Genomic DNA, 21,377 nt, shown 5'->3' on the forward strand with positions numbered 1-21,377 from the left:
TAACCAGATTCTTACTCTGGATGGCATTACCTTGGCCTCTAGTAACACTGTGAGGAACCTTGGAGTCATTTTTGACCAGGACATGTCCTTCAACGCACATATTAAACAAATATGTAAGACTGTGTTCTTCCATTTGCGCAACATCTCTAAAATTAGAAATATCCTGTCTCAGAGTGACGCTGAAAAACTAGTTCATGCATTTATTACTTCCAGGCTGGACTACTGCAATTCATTATTATCAGGATGTCCAAAAAACTCCCTGAAAAGCCTTCAGCTAATCCAAAATGCTGCAGCAAGAGTACTGACAGGGACTAGAAAGAGAGAGCATATTTCTCCTGTTTTGGCTTCCTGTTAAATCCAGAATTCAAAATCCTGCTCCTCACATACAAGGTCTTAAATAATCAGGCCCCATCTTATCTTAATGACCTTGTAGTACCATATCACCCTATTAGAGCACTTCGCTCCCGCTCTGCAGGCCTACTTGTTGTTCCTAGAGTATTTAAAAGTAGAATGGGAGGCAGAGCCTTCAGTTTTCAGGCCCCTCTTCTGTGGAACCAGCTTCCAGTTTGGATTTGGGAGACAGACACTATCTCTACTTTTAAGATTAGGCTTCAAACTTTCCTTTTTGCTAAAGCATATAGTTAGGGCTGGACCAGGTGACCCTGAATCCTCCCTTAGTTATGCTGCAATAGATGTAGGCTGCCGGGGGATTCCCATGATGCATTGAGTTTTTCCTTTCCAGTCACCTTTCTCACTCACTATGTATTAACAGACCTCTCTGCATTGAATCATATCTGTTATTAACCTCTGTCTCTCTTCCACAGCATGTCTTTAGCCTGTCTTCCTTCTCTCACCCCAACCAATCACAGCAGATGGCCCCGCCCCTCCCTGAGCCTGGTTCTGCTGGAGGTTTCTTCCTGTTTAAAGGGAGTTTTTCCTTCCCACTGTCGCCAAAGTGCTGCTCATAGGGGGTCATATGATTGTTGGGTTTTTCTCTGTATCTATGAAGCACCTTGAGGCACCTTTTGTTGTGATTTGGCGCTATATAAATAAAATTGAATTGAATATGTTTTTTTTCTATGGAGGTGATACACACATCCAGATGACACAAATCAACTAGTTAAACTACAGGCATCCATAACTTGCTACTTTTAAATTCTGAGAACTCTGAGTTTATTGCACTTTGGCCTAAAAATCTTCTATTTCTTCATTTCCATTTAATACTTGTACAGCTGCTGTTATTGTATATATATATTTATATTTCTTCATACATTCTTATATATTTATATACTGTGTATTTTGTTGTACAGTTATTTTATTTCCAACTTTAACTTACATATTTTATCTTATTCTTTCCCAGTTAAATTTCCCCTTTTTAATTTTCATATTTATTTCCTATCTTATTCTTTATTTATTTTTATTTTTTTATTATTTTTTTTATTATTTTTTTCTTTTTATTTATTATTATAACCTTTTCTTTTTTTCTTTAGGTCACGAGAAGTTGTGTAAGCATTTCACTGCATATCGTACTGTGTATGTGACAAATAAAATTTGAATTTGAATTTTTAAACATGATCTCTAATGAGTCTCTCTCTTGCAAGCAGGTAAAGCACTGCATGTGTTATATAACTATCTGTGAAACTAATTAAATTCATTAGTTACAACAGGATAACAAGATTATAATTTCAGCTGTTACAAAGAGTATTTGTAGCAACATTTTTGACTGACATGAGATAAATACTTTATTTATCCAATAAGCAATACACATGCAAAACAAAAAGCAACAGCCAGTGTAGCCTCTACTAAAACTTTGCTCAAGATTAGCAAGCAACTGAGTCTAAAAGTGGTGACTTCCTGGCATGAAATATATTTTATTTTATAATATTATTATATTTCAAAATTATACATGTCACACACACACATCTTAGACTTCGGTGTTTTATTGAGGAACAATAAATATCAGTAGAGAGCAGTCAGTCCCAACGCTGGCATGAAGTGTGACTACTAGGGTGGATGGTCGTCCACGCGTCGTTTCTGGTGCTGCCAGAAAAATAGTCCGTACATAAAGACGTCCAGGAAGAGGTGGAGGAATCCACGTCTGTGCTTTGGAGCTGTCAACAGTCCCACAGGTTAATCACCAGGGGCACATGAAGGAGATATAGTGGTTACTTTAAAGGTGCATAGGACGCATCGACTCCACAGGTTTGTCCACCGTAAAACACCAGTGCTGCTGTCAGCCAGTCAAAGTCAATATAAATTAAAAACACAGGAAGGCAGGATGTGTTGCCCATCACATACTGCAGAAATCCAACCGTGTCCACATTTTGTCGTAACAAAGCAGATAAACTCTGCTGCTATTTGTAATCCATTCGAGTGCCACATGAATACAGCTGAGGCTTAAATGACAGCATGCGTTGACAATATGTACACCAGAAAGTATCCATTTAGCAAGAGGCAACACAAAACTGCTAATGCTGCAAAAGTTCAAAGATCTGCCCAAGATACACGTTTCCAAACATTTTACTCTCTGCTGCCAAACATATTTACATTTTGAACGCATTTAGAGGAGGTGAAACACAAATATGGCGCGTCCCTTCACGACACATTTATGGACCACAGAAAACAAGGTTAAACAATTCTAATTGTGAAATTCATCCATTTATGCCAAGTCTGCAGTTTACATAAAAACCCCTTTAAACAATTAAAGAACATTTAGCTTTGAGTATAAATACTGAAGAAGGGACAAATGGCTAGTTTGCTTTATTACAAAAAATAAAATCTAGATTTTAAACAGTGTATAAACAGCCAGTGCTGCTGGGGCTGTTACACAGGGACTAAAGACGTAACCTGTGACTGGCTTGAAGTGGGACTTTACGGGAATCATGACACATACACAAGCATGAAGGTGGTTAAGACCATAAACCTGCTACTTCTCACTTCCTATGCTAATTGGTGACAAATGGGTGCTATTGCATTCAGTCTTGTTTATAGTAGCGTCATTTTGTGAAGTAGACTTTCTAAAATTTCAGCTTATTCCTGATGTGTGATATGAATGCAGTAAAAAGCTGAACTGTGTATACTGATTATTGTTTTGTGGAAAAGTTTAATAACTGGACTTTAATTCATTAAAGTTATACTTGAATTAATTTCTGTCGTATATTGTTAATGTGTTAGGTTATCTCCACAGTGTAGGAGTTCACACCTTTGGCTCACACACGCTGGTTTCAAGGAAAAGGCATAAATCCCTCGGAGTGCATCAGGAAGAGCATCCAGTCAAAAATCTGCCAAATCAAATATGTGTTTTCAACTCTTTCTGAATGAGCTTCATATTGTTATATGTTTGAAAAGATTCCAGGCTTCAGGCTACTCATACTTTCACAACGAGCTGACATCAGCTTGTTGCAGATTTCATTATACAGTTATCTGCTTCAGGCGCAGCACAGGTACGAAATACTGAGGGCTGCACTTGTGTGGCTCCATAGAGCTTATACCCAATTAAATTACAACGGACAAGTCAAAAGGCTCATTTCACACACTAGATGTAGCAAAGGATCTACACAGAAGGGCAAACATAAGACAATTAAAACATTTTCTTTTTTAAATGCTATTAGCAAGCCTCAGAATAAAGATACAGAGCTGGAAATGAGAAGAACAGGTCGACTTTAAGGCTACGTCCACACGTACACGGATATTTTTGAAAACTGAGATTTTCTGTTTTTGTTTTAAAAAATAATCCCGTCCACACGTAAAGGCAGAAATGAAGGAAAACGCTGCTAGGAACATGCCAAAGCAGCAGGTGGCGATATATTCCTAATCGTGGAGAAATGTTGGCCAATCAGAAGTCTAGAAGCCTCGGTGGGAAATAGTAAACAAAGCTGGGGCATAGAAGCAGAACAGAGTCGTATGTGTGGAGGGACAGTAACTGTGTGTATATGTAAGCATTTAAACACTGCAGAGAGAACAATTAACAGTAACAGTATTGTAGAAATTCATTTCACCGAAACAATAACGTGGCGCACAGTGTGACGTCAAAAAAGGCGCACACCTTTGATGCTGCGTTTTCTCCGTTTTTCTCGTCCACACGTAAATGCAAAAACGGAGTTTTAGAAAATCTCCGTTTTCAGTGACCAAAAACGGCGTTTACGTGTGGACGAAAGGTGCAAACGCATAGAAAAATCTGCGTTTTCAAAAATACCCGGGTACGTGTGGACGTAGCCTGAGATGACTGGAACCATGAGGAACAGCTGAAATTCATCTTTCATTCTTAGATGAGCCTGTATGTTAGTTTAGCTGTTATTTAGTTGTTGAAACTGTCACGAAATCCTAAATGAATTTGTGTGTAGGCAGATGGTGTAAGTTTGTAAGGCACACAGCCTTAAAACCTGATCTTACATGCGTACATCTGTGAAGTGAGACATAGATGTAGGTAGGAATGTTAGCCAAGGTTAAACTCTTAAAACTGAGTCTGTCGTCGTGTCAGTGATCCCTCAGTCTCTTCAGGGCATCGTATTCTTTCCGTGCACAAAAGCATTGTTGCTCACGCTAACAACAGTCAGGTTGATGGTACTATAACCAACAGTTACAGGTAAGATAATGCATCTGCTCGTACCAACTGAAGGGGGCTGTGCTACACACAGCTGTTACATGTCTGCTGCTACAGTTGTGTTTCTATGTTGTCACTTCAGCATGCACTCAGTTTTTGTTTTTCTTCCAAGCAGCCATATTTCAGTACACTGAGAGAATCAATAAGGCAGAAAGATGCTGTGATTCATATCAGCAACGACAATCCTGCAGCCGAGAAAAGACCTTAAAGCAAAAACAATATAGAAAGAATTTTCATGCTCAATCATCGAGGTCAGGGAATCCCAGAAAGTGGATTCTGTTCATCTGGACGTTTCGTCACTCATCCAAGTGACTTCTTCCGTCGTACGCTTGGCCACCGCTACGTAAATGGTAAAATGGCCTGTATTTGTATAGCGCTTTACTAGTCCCTAAGGACCCCAAAGAGCTTTACACATCCAGTCATCCACCCATTCACACTCTGGTGATGGCAGCTACATTGTAGCCACAGCCACCTGGGGCGCACTGACAGAGGCGAGGCTGCCAGACACTGGCGCCACCGGGCCCTCTGACCACCACCAGTAGGCAACGGGTGAAGTGTCTTGCCCAAGGACACAACGACTGAGACTGTCCAAGCCGGGGCTCGAACCGGCAACCTTCCGATTACAAGGCGAACTCCCAACTCTTGAGCCACGATCGCCCAGATGAACAGTTTTTGGGAATATAAAAAGTAGTTCCCTCAAACATGACAGTGAATAACTGCTTTGCAAAAGTCTTTTTGGAACAGATTTTTGACCTACAGCTTGAGTTTCATGTGAGCAGGAAGCCAAACAGTCATTTCCCAAGTGTACTGAAATAACAAAGGATACATGGAAGGCAGGAAGTGCTTCTAAAAGCTGATATGTCTGCAGAAACTCGAGCTCTGTGATGAACAGTATTAGTTCATCAAGTAAAAAACTACAGATCCTTGGTCTGATCTTTTGTTTAAATAGTCTTTGAAATTCACAGGAAGAGTGAAAATACTGCATCCGAGCTCATGGGTCACCCACAGATTCTAACGTCTCCCATGAAGAATCAAGCAACATGAGAACATGTGGAACGTATTGCTTTGGTTCCCAAATTGTCCTTTCAATTTAACGTCCTCCAAACCTTATTACCTTATTATCACAAGGCCAAGGAGCTGACAGTTAGACGGGTGAACTGAAGACAGAAAATGAACCAGAGTCCTGTGGAGCTAAAGGTTGATGCCTTTGACCAGTGAGGCTTCCAGTGTGATGGAGAAGTCGTGCAGTGTCTCAAGGACGCTTATAAGGGTATTGAGAGTGGAGGGGTCTCTGAGCATTGCTGTGTCCTCATACATCTGCAGGATCACTGGACACTCCACGAGCAGGGGGAGCCATGGGGGCAGCAGGCGGTCTCTGTGGGGCAAATTATTAAAACTTCTGTTTATCACATTTTAAATTTCAATTTTTAATTCAATTTAGTTTTTAAAAAATGTTAGTTTCAGTTTGGTTTGATTATTTTTATTCATTATTGTAGCATTATGTCACAAGATAAAGCGCCTCGAGGTGACTGTTGCTATATAAACACAACTGAACAGTTTGAGTTGCTACACAAAGCCTCCCATTGCTGGGGTGACGATCCTGACCACACTGACAGACTCATCTCCTAATTATTGTTTCGTTTAGTTTTGGTTGAACGCACAATATGATTTGGTTTAGTCTTAATCAAGAGTCCAGTTTAATTTTAATTTCAGTGAACAATGTTTTTCTGCATACCGACAGTAGTGTTAGCTTTAGTTTTATTAACTGTAATAATGAGACAGACGATTTAATATGTGTAGTGTTATTAACAAATAGTAAATGTGTGTGCTTATGCTATAAACAATATGATAAGCAAGCAGTCTGTGTCAGTTAAACGTAGTTAAATCAACTTAAATGTTAATTAGTGGTGAGACTGCAGATTTTCAACAGGACTAAAAAGATAAGACAGGTGGATTACTGGGTCTGGACTTGAGATGAAGCATGACAGGTGGAATATCCGGAGGCTCAACAGATGATGAAGACAGAGACTTGGAAAAGAGGCCAGAAGAAGACAAGTTGAAGCCCCTCTGGAGAACAAATGAAACCCTCAGGAGTCTTGAGAGCAGGCTGTCCATAAGAAGACAGAACAGGAGCCCAGCAATGAAGACGGTGGACTACCAGAGATGACTTGGCCGGCGATGGTGAGGTAAGGCAGGGAAGCAGCAGCTACGGCAGAGGCCATCTGGTGGCCAAGCAATGCTTGGGAGGCCGAAGACAAGGAGAAAGGCCGGGAGACTAACGGCTGAGGGAAAGCCGAGCTGGTAGCTGAATTTAAAGCAACTGATGGTAAAGCACAACAATCTGCTAGTTTTGAAAGTAGCAGTCATCTGGCTCAGACAACGTGGGACCCTCTGGCTCAGCTTCCGGCTGCTCATGTTCAGACTGTGCAGAATCCACTGAAGGTTCCTTCTAGGATCTCTGGCCAATGAAGAGGATCGGCTTCCTGGCTCAAAGTACTGTATCATCTCAAAAGAGCACTTTGCGCTTAGACTGTGGGATTACTTTTAGTTCCTAGGGCATTAAAAGTAGAAAGGGAGGCAGAAGCCTCAGCTTTCAGTTTGGATTCAGGAGAAAAACAGGTTTTCTACTTGGATTAAAACTTTCCTTTCTCATTAAGGTTGTAGTTGGGGCTGTATCAGGTGACCCTTCTTTAATTATGCTGCACTAGGCTCCTGGGGGCTTCCCATGATACATTGTGCCTTCCTTCTTCACTCACCATGTATTTATTCACCACTTTGCATTTAATTATCATTAATTATCATTAATTTCTGCCTCTCTTCCACAGTGAAGAGAAACAAAGAAAAAAAGAAAATAAGCCAAGTGTCACCTGTGGCCTGTGACTCAGTGTTTTGTGTGCTTTAGTTATATTCTTTAATTATTGTAATTCATGGGTTTTGCTTCTGCTGTGTTATATTTTCAGTCCTTTGGTTTCTGTCATTAGGCTGTCTCGTGTTCCTTCTGTCTTCCCGGTCAGCCACGTCTCTCTGTCTCAGTGTCAAGTCCACATCTTTGTTATACCTCCTGTTTTATTTTGGCGGTCCCGTGTCTCATGTCAATGTATCTAGTTTTGCTTCCTTTGTCTCGTTATAGCTAATTAATCCCAGCTGTGTTTCCCTCCCGTTTCCCATTCCCTGATCACTCAGGTGTGTATTTAAGGCTGTGTTTTCTTTGCTTTGTGTCATGGTGTACCCTCACCATGCTGGTGGTTTCCTGTCTGTGTTCCTGACTAAATCTTAGTTCATGTTTCTTAGTGTTTAGTTCTTGAGTCCAGTTTAATTTCTAGTTTTCAGGTTTTAGTTTTATTCTTTGAATGAAAGCTGCTATTAGAGTTTCACTCTGGACGTCTGAGTCCTGCATTTGCTGCCAGCCACTCAGCACTCGCCTCGACAGTGAGCATTTATTTTGTCCTGTCTCCCCTGCCCTAGAGGAAATCCAAGACAAATGAAAACTTCTGACCACAATCGTGACGTGTTTTTAATATGTCACATTTCTGATCGAATAATCACATATCAAGAGATGCTATTAGAGCCCACACCTGAGCAGGGACAGCTTCCATCACAACATAATTGACATTAACTCGTTGTCGCGACACTGACCTGGCTCCGAGACAGACTAACAACTGGAACTTTCCGTCCTTGCCGATGTTTCTGGAGGTGGAGTTGATCGCGTTGAAGTAATGACAGAGTGACTGACAGGTCATCTTCATGGCCTCAGTGGTCTCCTGAAGGTCTCCCACCTGGTCAGCTGACTCCATGTAGGCAACAGCCTTCTCTGCAGGGTTTTAGAGGAGCATCACACACCATATCAGTTTACACTGTTGTGTAACAGCTCAACAAACTGAGAACACTAGGCTGAAGGCTGTGTTACAAATTCATTTGAAAGCCCAGATTACACAAAAATAATTGTAAATGTTGTATAATCCTCCACAAACACGTATAAAAACCACGACACATGAATAAAAAGCTATTCCACATTTTTTCTTTAATCCAGTAAAACCAGTACACACTCTAACAGTTTACTAGCCCTTGATTTTCTGCCGTGGGCCAAACTGAACAGTTTTCCTCGTCAGCAGTAGAGCGTGCTGTCTCTTCACACTCACCCACAAAGTCCCACACAAACACCGTCTTCTGGAAGAGCCGAGCAGATTTGAAGCCGTGATGGAAGAACTGTTCCAGAGCCGCGACCAAGCTGTTCTCGCCGCACAGCAGGACAGTCAGACTGCCTCTCTGTGCAACACACGTCAACACGTCAACGCACAAAAGCAAATGTTGATACAATATAAGAAGTTTGACATTTGGCAAGTGATACTGTTACTTTGTTACTTAGTACACACATATCTGCTAGTTAGTTCTATATGGACAGATGTACAGTGAAGCTTGGTTGTTTGGGCAGGTAACTCGGCCCTCCACCGTATCATCTAAGTGGCTTAACACTTTTTGCTATTTACGCGATTCCCATGAACATTGGAGTAGCTCTGAAATTTGATTCAACAATGTGCTGCGACAGACTGTCACTGAAGAGAAATTACTGCAGCCCTTGGCAGAGAAAGTGCTGTGGGAAACCTTTTAGTTTCCTTTTGGACTACACAACTTGAAAGATCATCACTCTTTCAGACTTTCTATGGTCAAAGCACAACTTTACTTATGGAAACATAGTGAAAGCACTCCCTGATGGAAACAGGAAAACAGAACCCACACTACTCAGAATTCACAGACAGCATAGCAGCAGTTAAGCTATAAGGCATGCACTCATTAGAAAATGATTTGCTGACACTGACCTCTTTCTCTGGTTTGTGGAAGTGTTTGATTATGTTGTTCACTGCCTCTCCAATCCCCTCTTGGATTTGTGCTGAATTCAGCTCTAGAATGGGGAAAACATCTGCATCAGTACAGACAGCCTGAGGTAGCAACAGCTACATGTCTGTAGCTACCATCCTTCCTGGAAACGCTTGAGCTGCAATGGAAGTCTGAGCTTTAAACCACTTTGAGCACATTTTAAGAATTACCCATATAATTGAGTTCCTGGCAGCTTAATAAAGAGATTATCATTATTATTATAGAAGTTAATATGCCTTAAAGTTTTCAAAAAACTACTGCAGAAAGGGTTTTTAAAAAAGCATTTAATGGAAGCCTGGCAGTGTTATTTTGATAACATTATGAGATTCATCGATAGAGCCTTCTGAAAGTGTTTAGTGAGGTAGTGGATGAGTAATTGCACACAGACCATCTTTTGTTCCTACTGTGGATAAAATCGATTTAAATATCAGAAAGTGTGGCCAACCCTGTCAGGAAATGAAAACATTTCCTTCTCAGTATTAGAGACTTCCTGTTGTGTGAGAACGCTGACAGTGACTGACTGGTATCTCGTCCGGTGAGCGACGTGATGCTGATGCGTCGGCCCTGGGAAGGCGAACGCTGTAGCGGGGGTGTACGGCAGGCCCTTGCAGAGTCATCCTCTCCGCTGGGCAACACTAATTCCCCGATTAGGACCCTCTCCAGGCTGCCGTCATCCACACCCTTACCGAGCCATCGACCGCACGGGAACCTGATGGACAACAAAGTGCTGAGGTTACACATCGACGCTCCACATCTGTTGGCATCTTTCTATTTGTTCTTCTGATTTTCAGAGGAGATATTTTATATTTGACTTGCTGTCAACAAACACGCAGAATGGTTCCTACTAACTAGCACTTGGTGTGCATCAGAGGATGATGCACTAAATGTGGTTCAGACACACAGGCGGGCGAAATTACGCGTTTTCATCCGTATATCGGTTTAATCTTTCTCCACACGTCTCTGCTCTGATCTTCTCTCTTTGTCTTTTGTATTTTTCAGTGTCTTGTTTCTTTTCTTGTCTGCTTTTTGACATTATGAGAAACAAACAATTTATACATTTAATATTTTCTCCGATTGGGTTATAAATGGACTGATTCTTATATAGCGCTTTTCTACTCTCACAGAGTACTCAAAGCGCTCTATACAACATGCCTCACTCACCCAATCATACCCATTCTCACAAGCACTTTATCTACACTTAGTGCTTTCTAACGACATTCATACACATTCATACTCTGATGGATGCATCGGAGAGCAAGTTGGGGTTAGTATCTTGCCCAAGGATATTTGGCATGTAGACTGGAGGAGCCAGGAATCGAACCACCAACCTTCCGATCAGTAGATGACCTGCTCTACCTCCTGAGCTACAGCCACCCTTGTTATACAAACAAAATTTACCTCCAACATTGTCAGTGAGCCACACATTCCAGTTAATTTAACAAATGTTTCTATAATATAATATAATGCTGAATGAATTTGTCTGTGAAGGTTCTCAGTCATCCAGGTCATCGTAGTCAAAGGAGCTTGCAAAGAAAAGCGTCTGGACTTCTTTAAGTTGCTTGAAGACGTTTCACCTTCATCCGAGAGGCTTCTTCAGTTCTAAGGTCAAATGGTGGAGAGTCCCAGATATAAACCTAGTGGGAGTTTCCCCCCACAGAGGGACAAAAGGACCCCCTGATGATCCTCTAATCGCCTGAACCAAGGTGTGAAACTGGGTGTGGGTCCCAATCAGCCAGAGTTTCAGGTGAGTTCATTGTGAAACCTGGCCCCACCTTATCATGTGAATTCCTGAGGTCAGATGGCCCAGGATGTGAGTGGGCGTTAAGGCGTCTGGGGAGGATCTCAAAACTGGATTATAGATGGCAGAGAGTTGGTGTCGTAAACCACCGCCTCTGTTCAAAGATGGTCGCTCACAGTGGACATAGATGCTTCTTTCACTCCTCTTTTCAAACCATCTGTCCTCTCTGTCCAAAATGTGAACATTGGCATCCTCGAAAGAGTGACCTTTGACCTTTAGGTGCAGATGGACAGCTGAGTCTTGTCCTGTGGAGGTGGCTCTTCATGAATATGAATGAATGAATATGCCTTTTTTAACTCACTAACAACAAAAAACACTTTATTCATTTTCATTTTAAATTCATCAAAACTGCAGAGAAGCAGCAAACTACTAAAGTGCGAGTGTGACACGTGTTACACTCATGACAGGACGGTTATCGGCTGCTAGCTACACTCTTATTGGTCGTAATGTTGTCTGAGGTCTACAACAGAAAAGCATGTGAGGGACGTTTACTAAATGAGTAACAACAACAGAACAAAGACTCTACTCACCTGTAGGTGTGTCCTGTGATCTCATTCCGCACCATCACACAGTCCACCAACCATTTAGCCAGGAGGCCGGCGTTATCGTGACCCAGCTGCACCGTGGTGAGCTTCCCCAGGTTCTGACACTGAACACAGAGAGCAACTAGTTAATCGATAATCTCTTTCATCACTGTGCATGATATACTTGTCTGTCTCTGGTTAATTCAGTTATTTGGGCACAAACGCTCTATTTTTTATTTATTTTTTACATTTCCTTCAGCATATTTTCCTAATAGCTCCAGCAAAGACACACAGAGCAAAGCTTCAGTCAGCACTCATGTACGCAGCACATTCTGGCAGGGTAAAGGAGCAACTTTGAGCAAGTCAAACACAGAAAAGAAGCATTTCAAAGGGCTTGATGGTGGGAGATGGAGCTGTAGAGCTTTGCCTAACCTTGAATATGGCAGAGATGTGCGTGTGAGGCCTGAAAGCAGACTGAGGGAGATGGAAACACACGTTAAGACACAAAGAATGGACAATAAAAACATCACTCATGCATGCAAACTAGGCTTGGCTCACAGAAATCCTACTTGTTGGATTTGACACTGTAAAACAAAATTGATGTATTGGAGTGCACTGCATAGAAGTGCCACTAGGGGGCAGTCTTCACACAACCTACATCATTTCATAATCGATCTTGCTTGATGGAAAATTTCTTGAGGTAAAAGGAGAATTGTTTAGGAAGTAGACTGCTGTGAATGTGATGGATGCTGCTGAAATTCACCACAATTGGTTCACTTTTAGAACTAAAAGAGCAGCTTTAAATGCTTCTTAGTCAGGACGGGCGATAAACTCGCACAGGCGACTTTTTTGTGAATTCATACGTTTTGTTTGGAGCGAATATTTTACTTTCTTTTCTTGTTTGTGTCAGAATTATTATAGCTACTTTTTGGATTATTCATTTATTTAAGATGCACCAAATCGCACAAAAGACTTAACGTTACATCAAAGATTTATTTTTATTTTACATTTTTATTTTTAACTTACTTTGTGTTTTATTTTGTATTTGTTGTTTGGTCGGGTGTGTAAGACGGATAAACACTGGAACGACCTGTAAACACAGTTACAATGGGGAAAAGAAGCCAGTTTCTTTGTTTCCCTCCATTGTGGGTTTTAAAAAATGTAAATAATGTAATAAAGTTGCTGCTTTTCTTTCTTTCTGTTATGAGTTTGAGGAAATGAATGGCTGAATTTGGGCGCACTCTGAGGAGGCTGCAGCTGGAAGACAGTGGCGTTAAAACAGTGTTATTATTTTTTTCCATTGGCTCCTTCTACTATGTTCAACCAAAATTATTAGCAAACTTACTCATGGGCGAATAAATGAATGGCTCTTGTAAAAATGATCGGCGAAAGGCTCGTCCTATCGTCGATGGTCGATGCATTCATCCACTCGGCCAACTTTAGTTCTTAAAACTGCAAAACTCGTGCAACATGGACACAGAGCAGGAGAAATTCTCCAGAAGTTATGGGAACTAACTCTCCAGTCCAATATTGCCTATTCAAGAAATGCTGAAGCCAAGGCAAGAAGCATTTTACATATCACGTCATGTTTTGGAGCCTTCTCCCGAGACTTCTGGGATGAAGTATTCTCTTTACAGTACTTTTACGAAACACTGATTTTTGATTACTGTGGCTTTAAATAAGCTGGAGTGCACCATGTGATGTTTGACAAACAGTGATGAGGAGTGAAAGATAGAAAACACAAACTTAGTGCCTGCACACAACATCAGAGTGGCTGACAGCACGATCAACTTGTGGGAGGTCAAAGGTCACAGTACTCACATCAAAGGTCATTTCTAATACATTCTTGGGGATCTGCATGATGCCCGAGTCTCCCAGTTCCCCTGAGACACACACCCAGGGGTTGGATGTGGTCATAGCGTTGCTCAGCTTCTTGATGGGGATGATGATGACTCGGTACGGGATCACTGCCAAAAGCAAAGACAAAAAAAGCCTCACAATTTATACTAATTACAGCCATTGATCCGTAGCTCTGTGAATAAAGTAATGACATTTTTACTGTAAGGCTTCAGTAGGCGGTGCAGCAGGGCTGAAGAATGTCACGCCATTATAAACAACACGACCTCATTATAAACAACAACATGACCTCTTTTCATAGAAATGCTGCTGACACACAATTTCAGTTCCATATACGTGTATATGTGTGAGTGTATATATACAGTTCATAAAAACACACATTGATATGTGACATATTTAACAGCATAACTTCACTACATGCTGTTTCCAATCAAAGTCTTAAAACGTTTCTTTTGTTCAAGAAAAGCATTGCTGGGGGTGGCCAGAGGTCAGAGGTTACTCACTGATGGTGGTGAAGACACTGGTGAAGCAGAAGTAGTCAACAGCATTGAGAGAGAGCAAATGGAAGAGGAACTGCTCCTTCTCCTCCTCACAGCGCAGGAAGGCGTAACGTTTGTACAGCTTCCTGTGGCGGTCAGTCAAGTCAGGTTCAGATATAGCAAAGTACATCACATCTGTCCTCATCAACATCCATGTCAAAAGTCGTTTTAGTTTGACACTTTTTGCACCCTTAATAACTAAACAACAAAATAAAACGTTGTCTTTCTAGACTAACAATTAGAGAGCCCTACCATGAAACTAGCAATGAACTCAAACGCTTTTGTTTGACGGGGCAAAATGGACGAGTGCAGGGAAGCTTACAGTTATACTTCACTCAGAAATGGATGTGTGCAAGTCAAGTGGGAATGTCATTCGGCCAGATGGACCTTTTACTAGGGGTGCAACGATACTCGTATCGATATTGAACCGTTCGATACAGTGCTTTCGGTTCGGTACGCATATGTATCAAACAATACAAAATTTTAAATTTATTTTATCAACTTTTCTTCTGACGGTGCTGTCTGTGTTGAGAGCTCAGTGGATCTGCGCTCGACTACTCCGCCTAGACTGCACTGTCGAGCGCAGATCCACTGAGCGCAGCACAAGCTAGCAAGACAGAAGCTAAGCTCGTTGCAACATGGCAAATTGATCCTCCCCCACCCTCATTCAGATCTGGTGTTTGGAACTATTTTGGCTTTCATGTGACGTATGACCCTGAAGGTAAGCGCGTCATGGACAAAAGTAAAACAGTATTTCGGATGTGCCACGCAATGCTCAATTACATTGGTGGGAACTAGTGTGTTAGCGCAGTTAGCTCGTTAACGTGTTGACACCGTCCAGCCCGACAACGGGGCGATCCGCGGTAGCTCGTTAACGGAGATTTGCCGTGTTGTGGCGTTAACGTCATTTCAGTTTAACGCTGACAGCACTAGTGGGAACACAACGAATATGACTGCACATTTACTCCGACATCATCCTAGTGCAAAGACAAGTGGAAGCAGACAAAAACAACAAGCACGCATGCTACAAACTTTACCCGAGTCATTTAGACAGCCGTTAGCACATGATTCTCCTTATGGGGACCTGATATGTTTAATATGCTGCTGAGAATATAGCCCAGAAGAAGCGTATAGTAGAGCTTTTATTTTGGAAAGAGACATTTCTCTGTTATAAACTCTCTTTTCCAAAGATGAGGGATTTCTCGATCAGATAGATTTATTTTTTTATTAGTTTGTTGTTTCAGCAACATTAAATTTAAAAACTGTACTTTTGAGTTAAAATATATATTTATAATTTTAATAAATGACAAATTAAAAAAGCATGAACATTTTTTTGTATCAAAAAAATATCAAGCCGTGACACCAAAGTATCGAACCGAACCGTGAATTTTGTGTATCATTGCACCCCTACCTTTTACCTTCTGTAAATGAATACAGCACAAAAATACTCCCAGTGCTGCACTGGTGTGGCTCAGGGTGCTCACTGCTGCCCCCTGTGGCATGATCAAGCCACACAAAAAAGAGCCACTTCCCCCCACATCATATAAAACGGAGGGTTTTCTACAACTTTGCGTCATGTGTATGTGTATGCAAACCCTAACTGTGAAAACAACTGCAAAATGCATGTTTAATAATGCACAACATGTAAATATGAAGGCGGGATTCAGTCACCAAAACGCTTACTTGGTTAAGGCTTGTCGCGACAGCAACTGTTTGAGATGCTGAGAGAGCAGCTTCTTTTCCAGCGACAGGCGAATCCAGGCTCTGGCTCGGCCAACATCCGTCTTGATCTCTGACATACTCTGGATATGCCTGGGACAGACGGAGAAGAAGAATAACGCTGTGGTTTTAAGATGAAGTTATTTACTTTAACTTCAGTTACAAATTTTATACATTTTCACAGATGCACCAACACGTTTACAGCACGTGCAGCGAGCATACTGTATATAATGTTTAATACTAACAGGAACACCTAAACAGTGTTACTCTAGTCTACCTGTTGTAGAAGAGGCTTGGACAGTGCAAAGGATTTATGACAACACGATCATACCTCATATCCTGAATGAGAGACACACGCAGAGAAGGCATCGCTATGGAACTATCAGACTTCCTCCTCTCAAGAAGGCGAGGCGCTACAAGGAGAGATGGATTTCTTGTTGAAGCTTTAACATGTGACCGTGGCTTTCGACTGCGTGTGTGTACGTGTATGTCACCTGGTGAGTCAGCCTGCAGCGCCAGCATCTCCTCCCGGGCCTGATAGTGCAGCAGGTGAGACCACAGAGCAGACTTCCCCTGAAACATCACGATTAGCGTGTGAGAGAGCCGAGGACAGAAATGACACATGACAGCAGTTATTGCACCGATGGATGAGGCGTCACATTATACACAGACACAGAAAGAACCTCAACATCCAATGTCTATAGTGTGTTGAAGAAACATTTGTGCAGCACTGTGTGTATCTTTATTTCAGTGTGTGTGTGCTGACCTGTTTGACCTGCAGCCCGTGGCTCCAGATTCTCTCCAGCAGGTCACACAGACTGGCGATCAGAGTGTTCTCCTCTAATCCAGTGATGCTGGCCTCGCCATGACCCAGCTCCACCGCCTCGCGGCCCATCTTCTCCACCAGCATACGCTTGGTCTACACACCCACATACAATTAGAGGAATCACTGTGAGATATTATGAACATGTGACTTTGAGATACCAGGGCATATGACACGTCCATGTAACCTACCCTCCAGTTATATTAAGACCACTGCACTCTGAGGATGGACGTACTTCTCCATCATTTCTTATGATGGCTAAATGGACAAACTGGAGTAGAAGAGCGTTGCTTTGTATTGTGGAGAATTTGTATCATAGTTGAGGAACTTTTTATGTGTATGGGTTAGAGATGGCACGATACCACTTTTTTAATGTCCGATACCGATATCATAAATTTCAATATCGGCCGATACCGATACAAATCCGATATAATGTGTTTTTTAATCAATAAAACTGTTTTTTTAATATCTTGCTGCCTTTTGTATAAATTCATACTCAAGTTAAAAACAAACACTAAAGCTATTCTGTTATACCTGTATGTAAAAAATACACTGCACCCAAAATATTTCATAGTTCAGCAACACTGATCAATCTAATAAACTTAAACCTGAAACATCCTCCCTATTCTGGTGTTTTAAAGAGTAAGCAACCTAACTAATAGGGTTGCAAACTCCCAGCAAAAAAAGAAAAATAGGGAAACCCCCCCCCCCTCATGATGCTTAATCGACGTAATGAACTTTAATTTGATGCAGTGTGAAAAAAATTCACAGAAATCAATTATTTTTCAAGAATAATTAAATAGATTCAACATCTTTCTTCAACAGAACTGCAGACTGCACAGATGGTTCCCAAAGGAAAAAGTACTGTAGCTTACTAGGGTATATTAGACTTAATAGTTACTATATACAGTAATGGACTTCTATACATTTTACATCAGATTAAAACTTTGGGTGTAAGATTCAGATAATTATTTATTAAAAGCTCAACATTTTAAATGAGAATAAGAAAGAAAAGTATGTCTTTGTGCCCCCTTTTCCCTGTTCATGCCCTATCGGCCCCCCTGGCTAAACTTTGCTAGATCCGCCCCTGCACAGTTACGTCAGCTGTAGAAAAAGATCCTGGTGTAGAAAGTAATATTAAATAAATTCTAACAACAGCTGATCAAGCTTAAACGTGCTGCTGTTGTTCAGCCGCTGGTTTCCTCTTTCTGGTGCAAAGTGGGCCAAAGACAAACAAGAGAGACGATCAGCTGATCATTGATCAGTTTCATGACTGAAGTAGCAGCAAGAAGAGGCAGTCGCTCCATATATCGGTTGTTAAGCTTAACGCGGAAATGCTTTACAAACATTCAGAGATGAACTTACACACTTGCTTTACTTCTCTCTGAGATAAAATGCTCGTTTGGTAGCGAGGCTCCAAATGCTCAACCAGACCACCGACAGGTCTCACAGGCCACAGCCGCTCTATCACGTGACGCATACTGCTGCAACATGCTACGGTTATGAGCAGAGTTATGCCATGTTGCAAGTTTTGTGAGGTGCTTTTTTATATTTAATGGATCGGATTACATTTTTTATTTCTCTCCGATATCTGATCCAGTAATTTAGGTCAGTATCGGACCGACACCGATACGTAACATCGGATCGGTCCATCTCTAGTATGGATTTGGAGGTATTCTATGCGACACACTGCAGTTCATCGCTGAACATTACGGGAGTCATTTTGATAGAACGTAATAATGTGGTAATTTCACAGTTATTACCACTCATTCACCAGGGTAGTTTCTGTGTTATAAACAGGATACAGAGCAAATGCAAAACTGCCCGTTTCTATTTAATAACATATTACTAACCAGGTAAAAACCCTTGAAAACAAACTTAAAGAATAGTAATGACTACCAGGAAACGCCTGTGGCAGTTTATGTGTAATAAGCAGCAGTTTAATACTATGGTCATGATAGCTGATTAAAACAAGCATCAGAAAATCTGTAATGAACTGGAAACACTTGTGCAAAATGTCAATAATTAAGTTTAAAAGGGTAACCCTTTAACTGAGAAGTATAAACTGTATATTTACAGTTTTCAGTAATAACAGAGGATGAGTGCATGCAAGAATCAAGAATCATGGGTCATTTCTAAGTGCAGCAGCATTGCTGGGGCTCTGTGTTTCACCTTCATGCGACACTCCTTGAGCAACCCTTCCACAAACTTCCAGTTGGTCTGGGCGATCACGGCAGGCGACAGGTCGGAGAGTTTCGGCTGCCGCAGATTCTTCCCGAGGCTGCGGGCCTCCTGCATGTACTTCTGAAGTGCAGACGAAGATATTTAGTGAGATTTAAATAACAGGCACTGAAAGTGTCATTCTTTTGGATGAATGTTTGCAGTTAACACATATCAGAGGTTGAGGTGAGCATCTCACAAATACGTGCCTTCCTTATACACTGTTAATAACCTGTTCTAGTAGTTCTGTGACTGTTAATGGTGATTTTGTTCATGTGAGACACTTCAAGGAACTTAAGTGAGTTAAGCTAAAGGGTGTGACACAGGAGGCGAGTAAAAATTGGAGGAATCCTTAAAGAAAGGGAAGTATCACTCAGTCTGGAGCATGGCATACCAAATTCAAAATGTTTCCTATAATGAGCTCTGAGTGCTTCGCAGAAAGAAGAAATCCATGCTCTTACATCACAGAAGATCTCCCACTGCTGCTGTTTCACATTTAAAGTGTTCAAAACAGAACATGACATGCAAATAGCTGCAAACACTGTCAATGATGTATTTGATGTCTTTTTTTTTTTTTTTTCAAATTAAAGGTTCAGTGTCTAAAACTTTAACCACTAGATGTCAGAAGATTGCAGTTAAATTAAATTCTGTTTTTTTTTACCATCCCAGTTTAAGAGGAAAGTTCTAGCTATGGTGTCTGCTGTGGGACAAACAACTCACTCTGTTGCTGTTTCCCTCAGCTGTCAATACGCCTGCATGTGTATTTACTCTGAAGGAGGCTGTACAACTTTCCGATATGTGTTGATGAGTCAGCGCAGCTCAAGTCTGTCTGTTGACAGCGATACTGAGGCAGGTTTTTGAAGATATCATAAATGTTTCTGTTGGTAAGTGCTGCTGTTTTTGCCATTGTTAGCTGCTGTTAGATGGCATCAGTGAAACTGATGGGACTTTTTATGACACCGAAGCCTAACATTGGTATTAGGGCTGGGCGATATGGCCTAAAATTCATATCGGGATATAATTTGAAGCACTCACAATATATTCTTTTCTAACGTATTTTCCACACTTAAAATCCTTTAATTTCCTCAAAAATCGAGAGTGTGCCTTATGTATGAATTCTGGTTGTGCTTACTGACCTCGAACCGATTTTGGCTGCAGAAATCTGTTAAAAAATGTTTTAGTACAACTTTGGTAAGCCGCACTGCTTGATGGATTGTCAGAGCATTACGGCTGCCGTAGTGAGGAGCTTCGCGGAGTAATCTGGGTCCAAAACTCCGTCCGCTTCAGGTCCCAAAGTCAAACGAACACTAAGAGTTAAAAACGGTCTAAATTCTTTCATCTTTAATTAAATCATCAGCGTTGCTGCTTTACCAGGTGTAACAATTAAGTTTAACATCCATGAAAACAGAATATATTAAATTTAACGGAGTTAGACGTTAACAGGAAGTTAGCTCGCTAGTTTACACCTAAACACGTTGTGCTACGTGATTGCTAGCGACACAGCTATGTTAGCATAACATTAGCACAGTGAAGCTGGAGGATGAACGGCAACTTTTTTTCCACTGATAAAAGTTAACGTGAGGGATTCTGGTGGTCAGGGACAAATGCAGTCGCATAGCAGGATGCTGTACACGGGGCAAACTTCAGTCAGGAGAACAACTGAGATTATTCATCCACAATACGAGGTTAGTTATTAATATACTGCAACAACATGGGAACAGAGCAGCTGCAGAGAATTCAGCATTAATGAATCAATGTTACGGAAGTGGAGGAAGCGCAGTTTTTGGCTTTCCCCACTATTTCAAAAGTGCTTCATCTCTTTGCTGTGACTGTCGGCATAATTTGAAGATGATAATGGTTTTAGCCGCTGCGATGCTTTCGACCAAAACAGGCGCAGCTTGATGACATCATCAACATGCACTATCGCGATAGAGCGGTATAGTCAAAATCTCTATCGTTGGCCAAATTTATATCGTTTCTATCATATATCGTTTATATCGCCCACCCCTAATTGGTATACTGGCATAATGGCTATAACTGTCTGGATATGGGATGGTCACATCTTCATCTACTCACAATGACAAATTGCAACAATATGAAGAAAAAACAAGCTTGTTTATGCACGTTTTTGTGTTATTGCCCGGACTTCAGTTCAGGAGACGAGGCTTCAGGTAAGACAGAAGAGGATGACACACACATACATGAAACGATAACACGCATTTAGCTAAATCTCGACTGCTGTGTTCAAGACGGGAGGGCAACATGGTGGTTTCCATAATTCGGTGGCAGGTCCAATATATTTTTGATGGATTCACTCACAGGTTTATGAGAATGTAAATTTGTTGAAACACACAATTACATATGAGTGCAACTTTTTCCCTCTTAAAGGACCTAAAAAATTACTTGCGGTACCTTAAAA

At 41.3% G+C, this 21,377-nt stretch overlaps 1 protein-coding gene across 4 annotated transcripts in view; it reads right to left on the minus strand.

Moving 5' to 3' along the window:
- Window positions 1-3,184: 3,184 nt before the first annotated feature.
- LOC102781902 (DENN domain-containing protein 5B) overlaps window positions 3,185-21,377 on the minus strand; it is an 82,859-nt gene continuing 64,666 nt past the window's right edge. For 2 of the 4 annotated variants that reach the window (XM_087831006.1, XM_087831004.1), the window contains 14 exons: window positions 18,911-19,042; window positions 16,682-16,834; window positions 16,410-16,488; window positions 16,247-16,328; window positions 15,880-16,008; window positions 14,161-14,282; window positions 13,622-13,767; window positions 12,233-12,274; window positions 11,807-11,925; window positions 10,000-10,187; window positions 9,421-9,503; window positions 8,743-8,869; window positions 8,240-8,414; window positions 3,185-5,978 (listed from right to left, as the gene is read on the minus strand). In XM_087831006.1, coding sequence (XP_087687132.1) covers window positions 5,795-5,978; window positions 8,240-8,414; window positions 8,743-8,869; window positions 9,421-9,503; window positions 10,000-10,187; window positions 11,807-11,925; window positions 12,233-12,274; window positions 13,622-13,767; window positions 14,161-14,282; window positions 15,880-16,008; window positions 16,247-16,328; window positions 16,410-16,488; window positions 16,682-16,834; window positions 18,911-19,042 — 1,761 coding nt within the window. In that variant the 3' untranslated portion in view covers window positions 3,185-5,794. The remainder of the gene's footprint in view (window positions 5,979-8,239; window positions 8,415-8,742; window positions 8,870-9,420; window positions 9,504-9,999; window positions 10,188-11,806; window positions 11,926-12,232; window positions 12,275-13,621; window positions 13,768-14,160; window positions 14,283-15,879; window positions 16,009-16,246; window positions 16,329-16,409; window positions 16,489-16,681; window positions 16,835-18,910; window positions 19,043-21,377) is intronic. The other 2 variants (XM_087831007.1, XM_087831005.1) reach the window with 1 other exon arrangement.

Source organism: Neolamprologus brichardi, chromosome 17 (assembly GCF_056152115.1).
Source record: "Neolamprologus brichardi isolate AB-2024 chromosome 17, ASM5615211v1, whole genome shotgun sequence".
NCBI lineage: Eukaryota > Metazoa > Chordata > Actinopteri > Cichliformes > Cichlidae > Neolamprologus > Neolamprologus brichardi.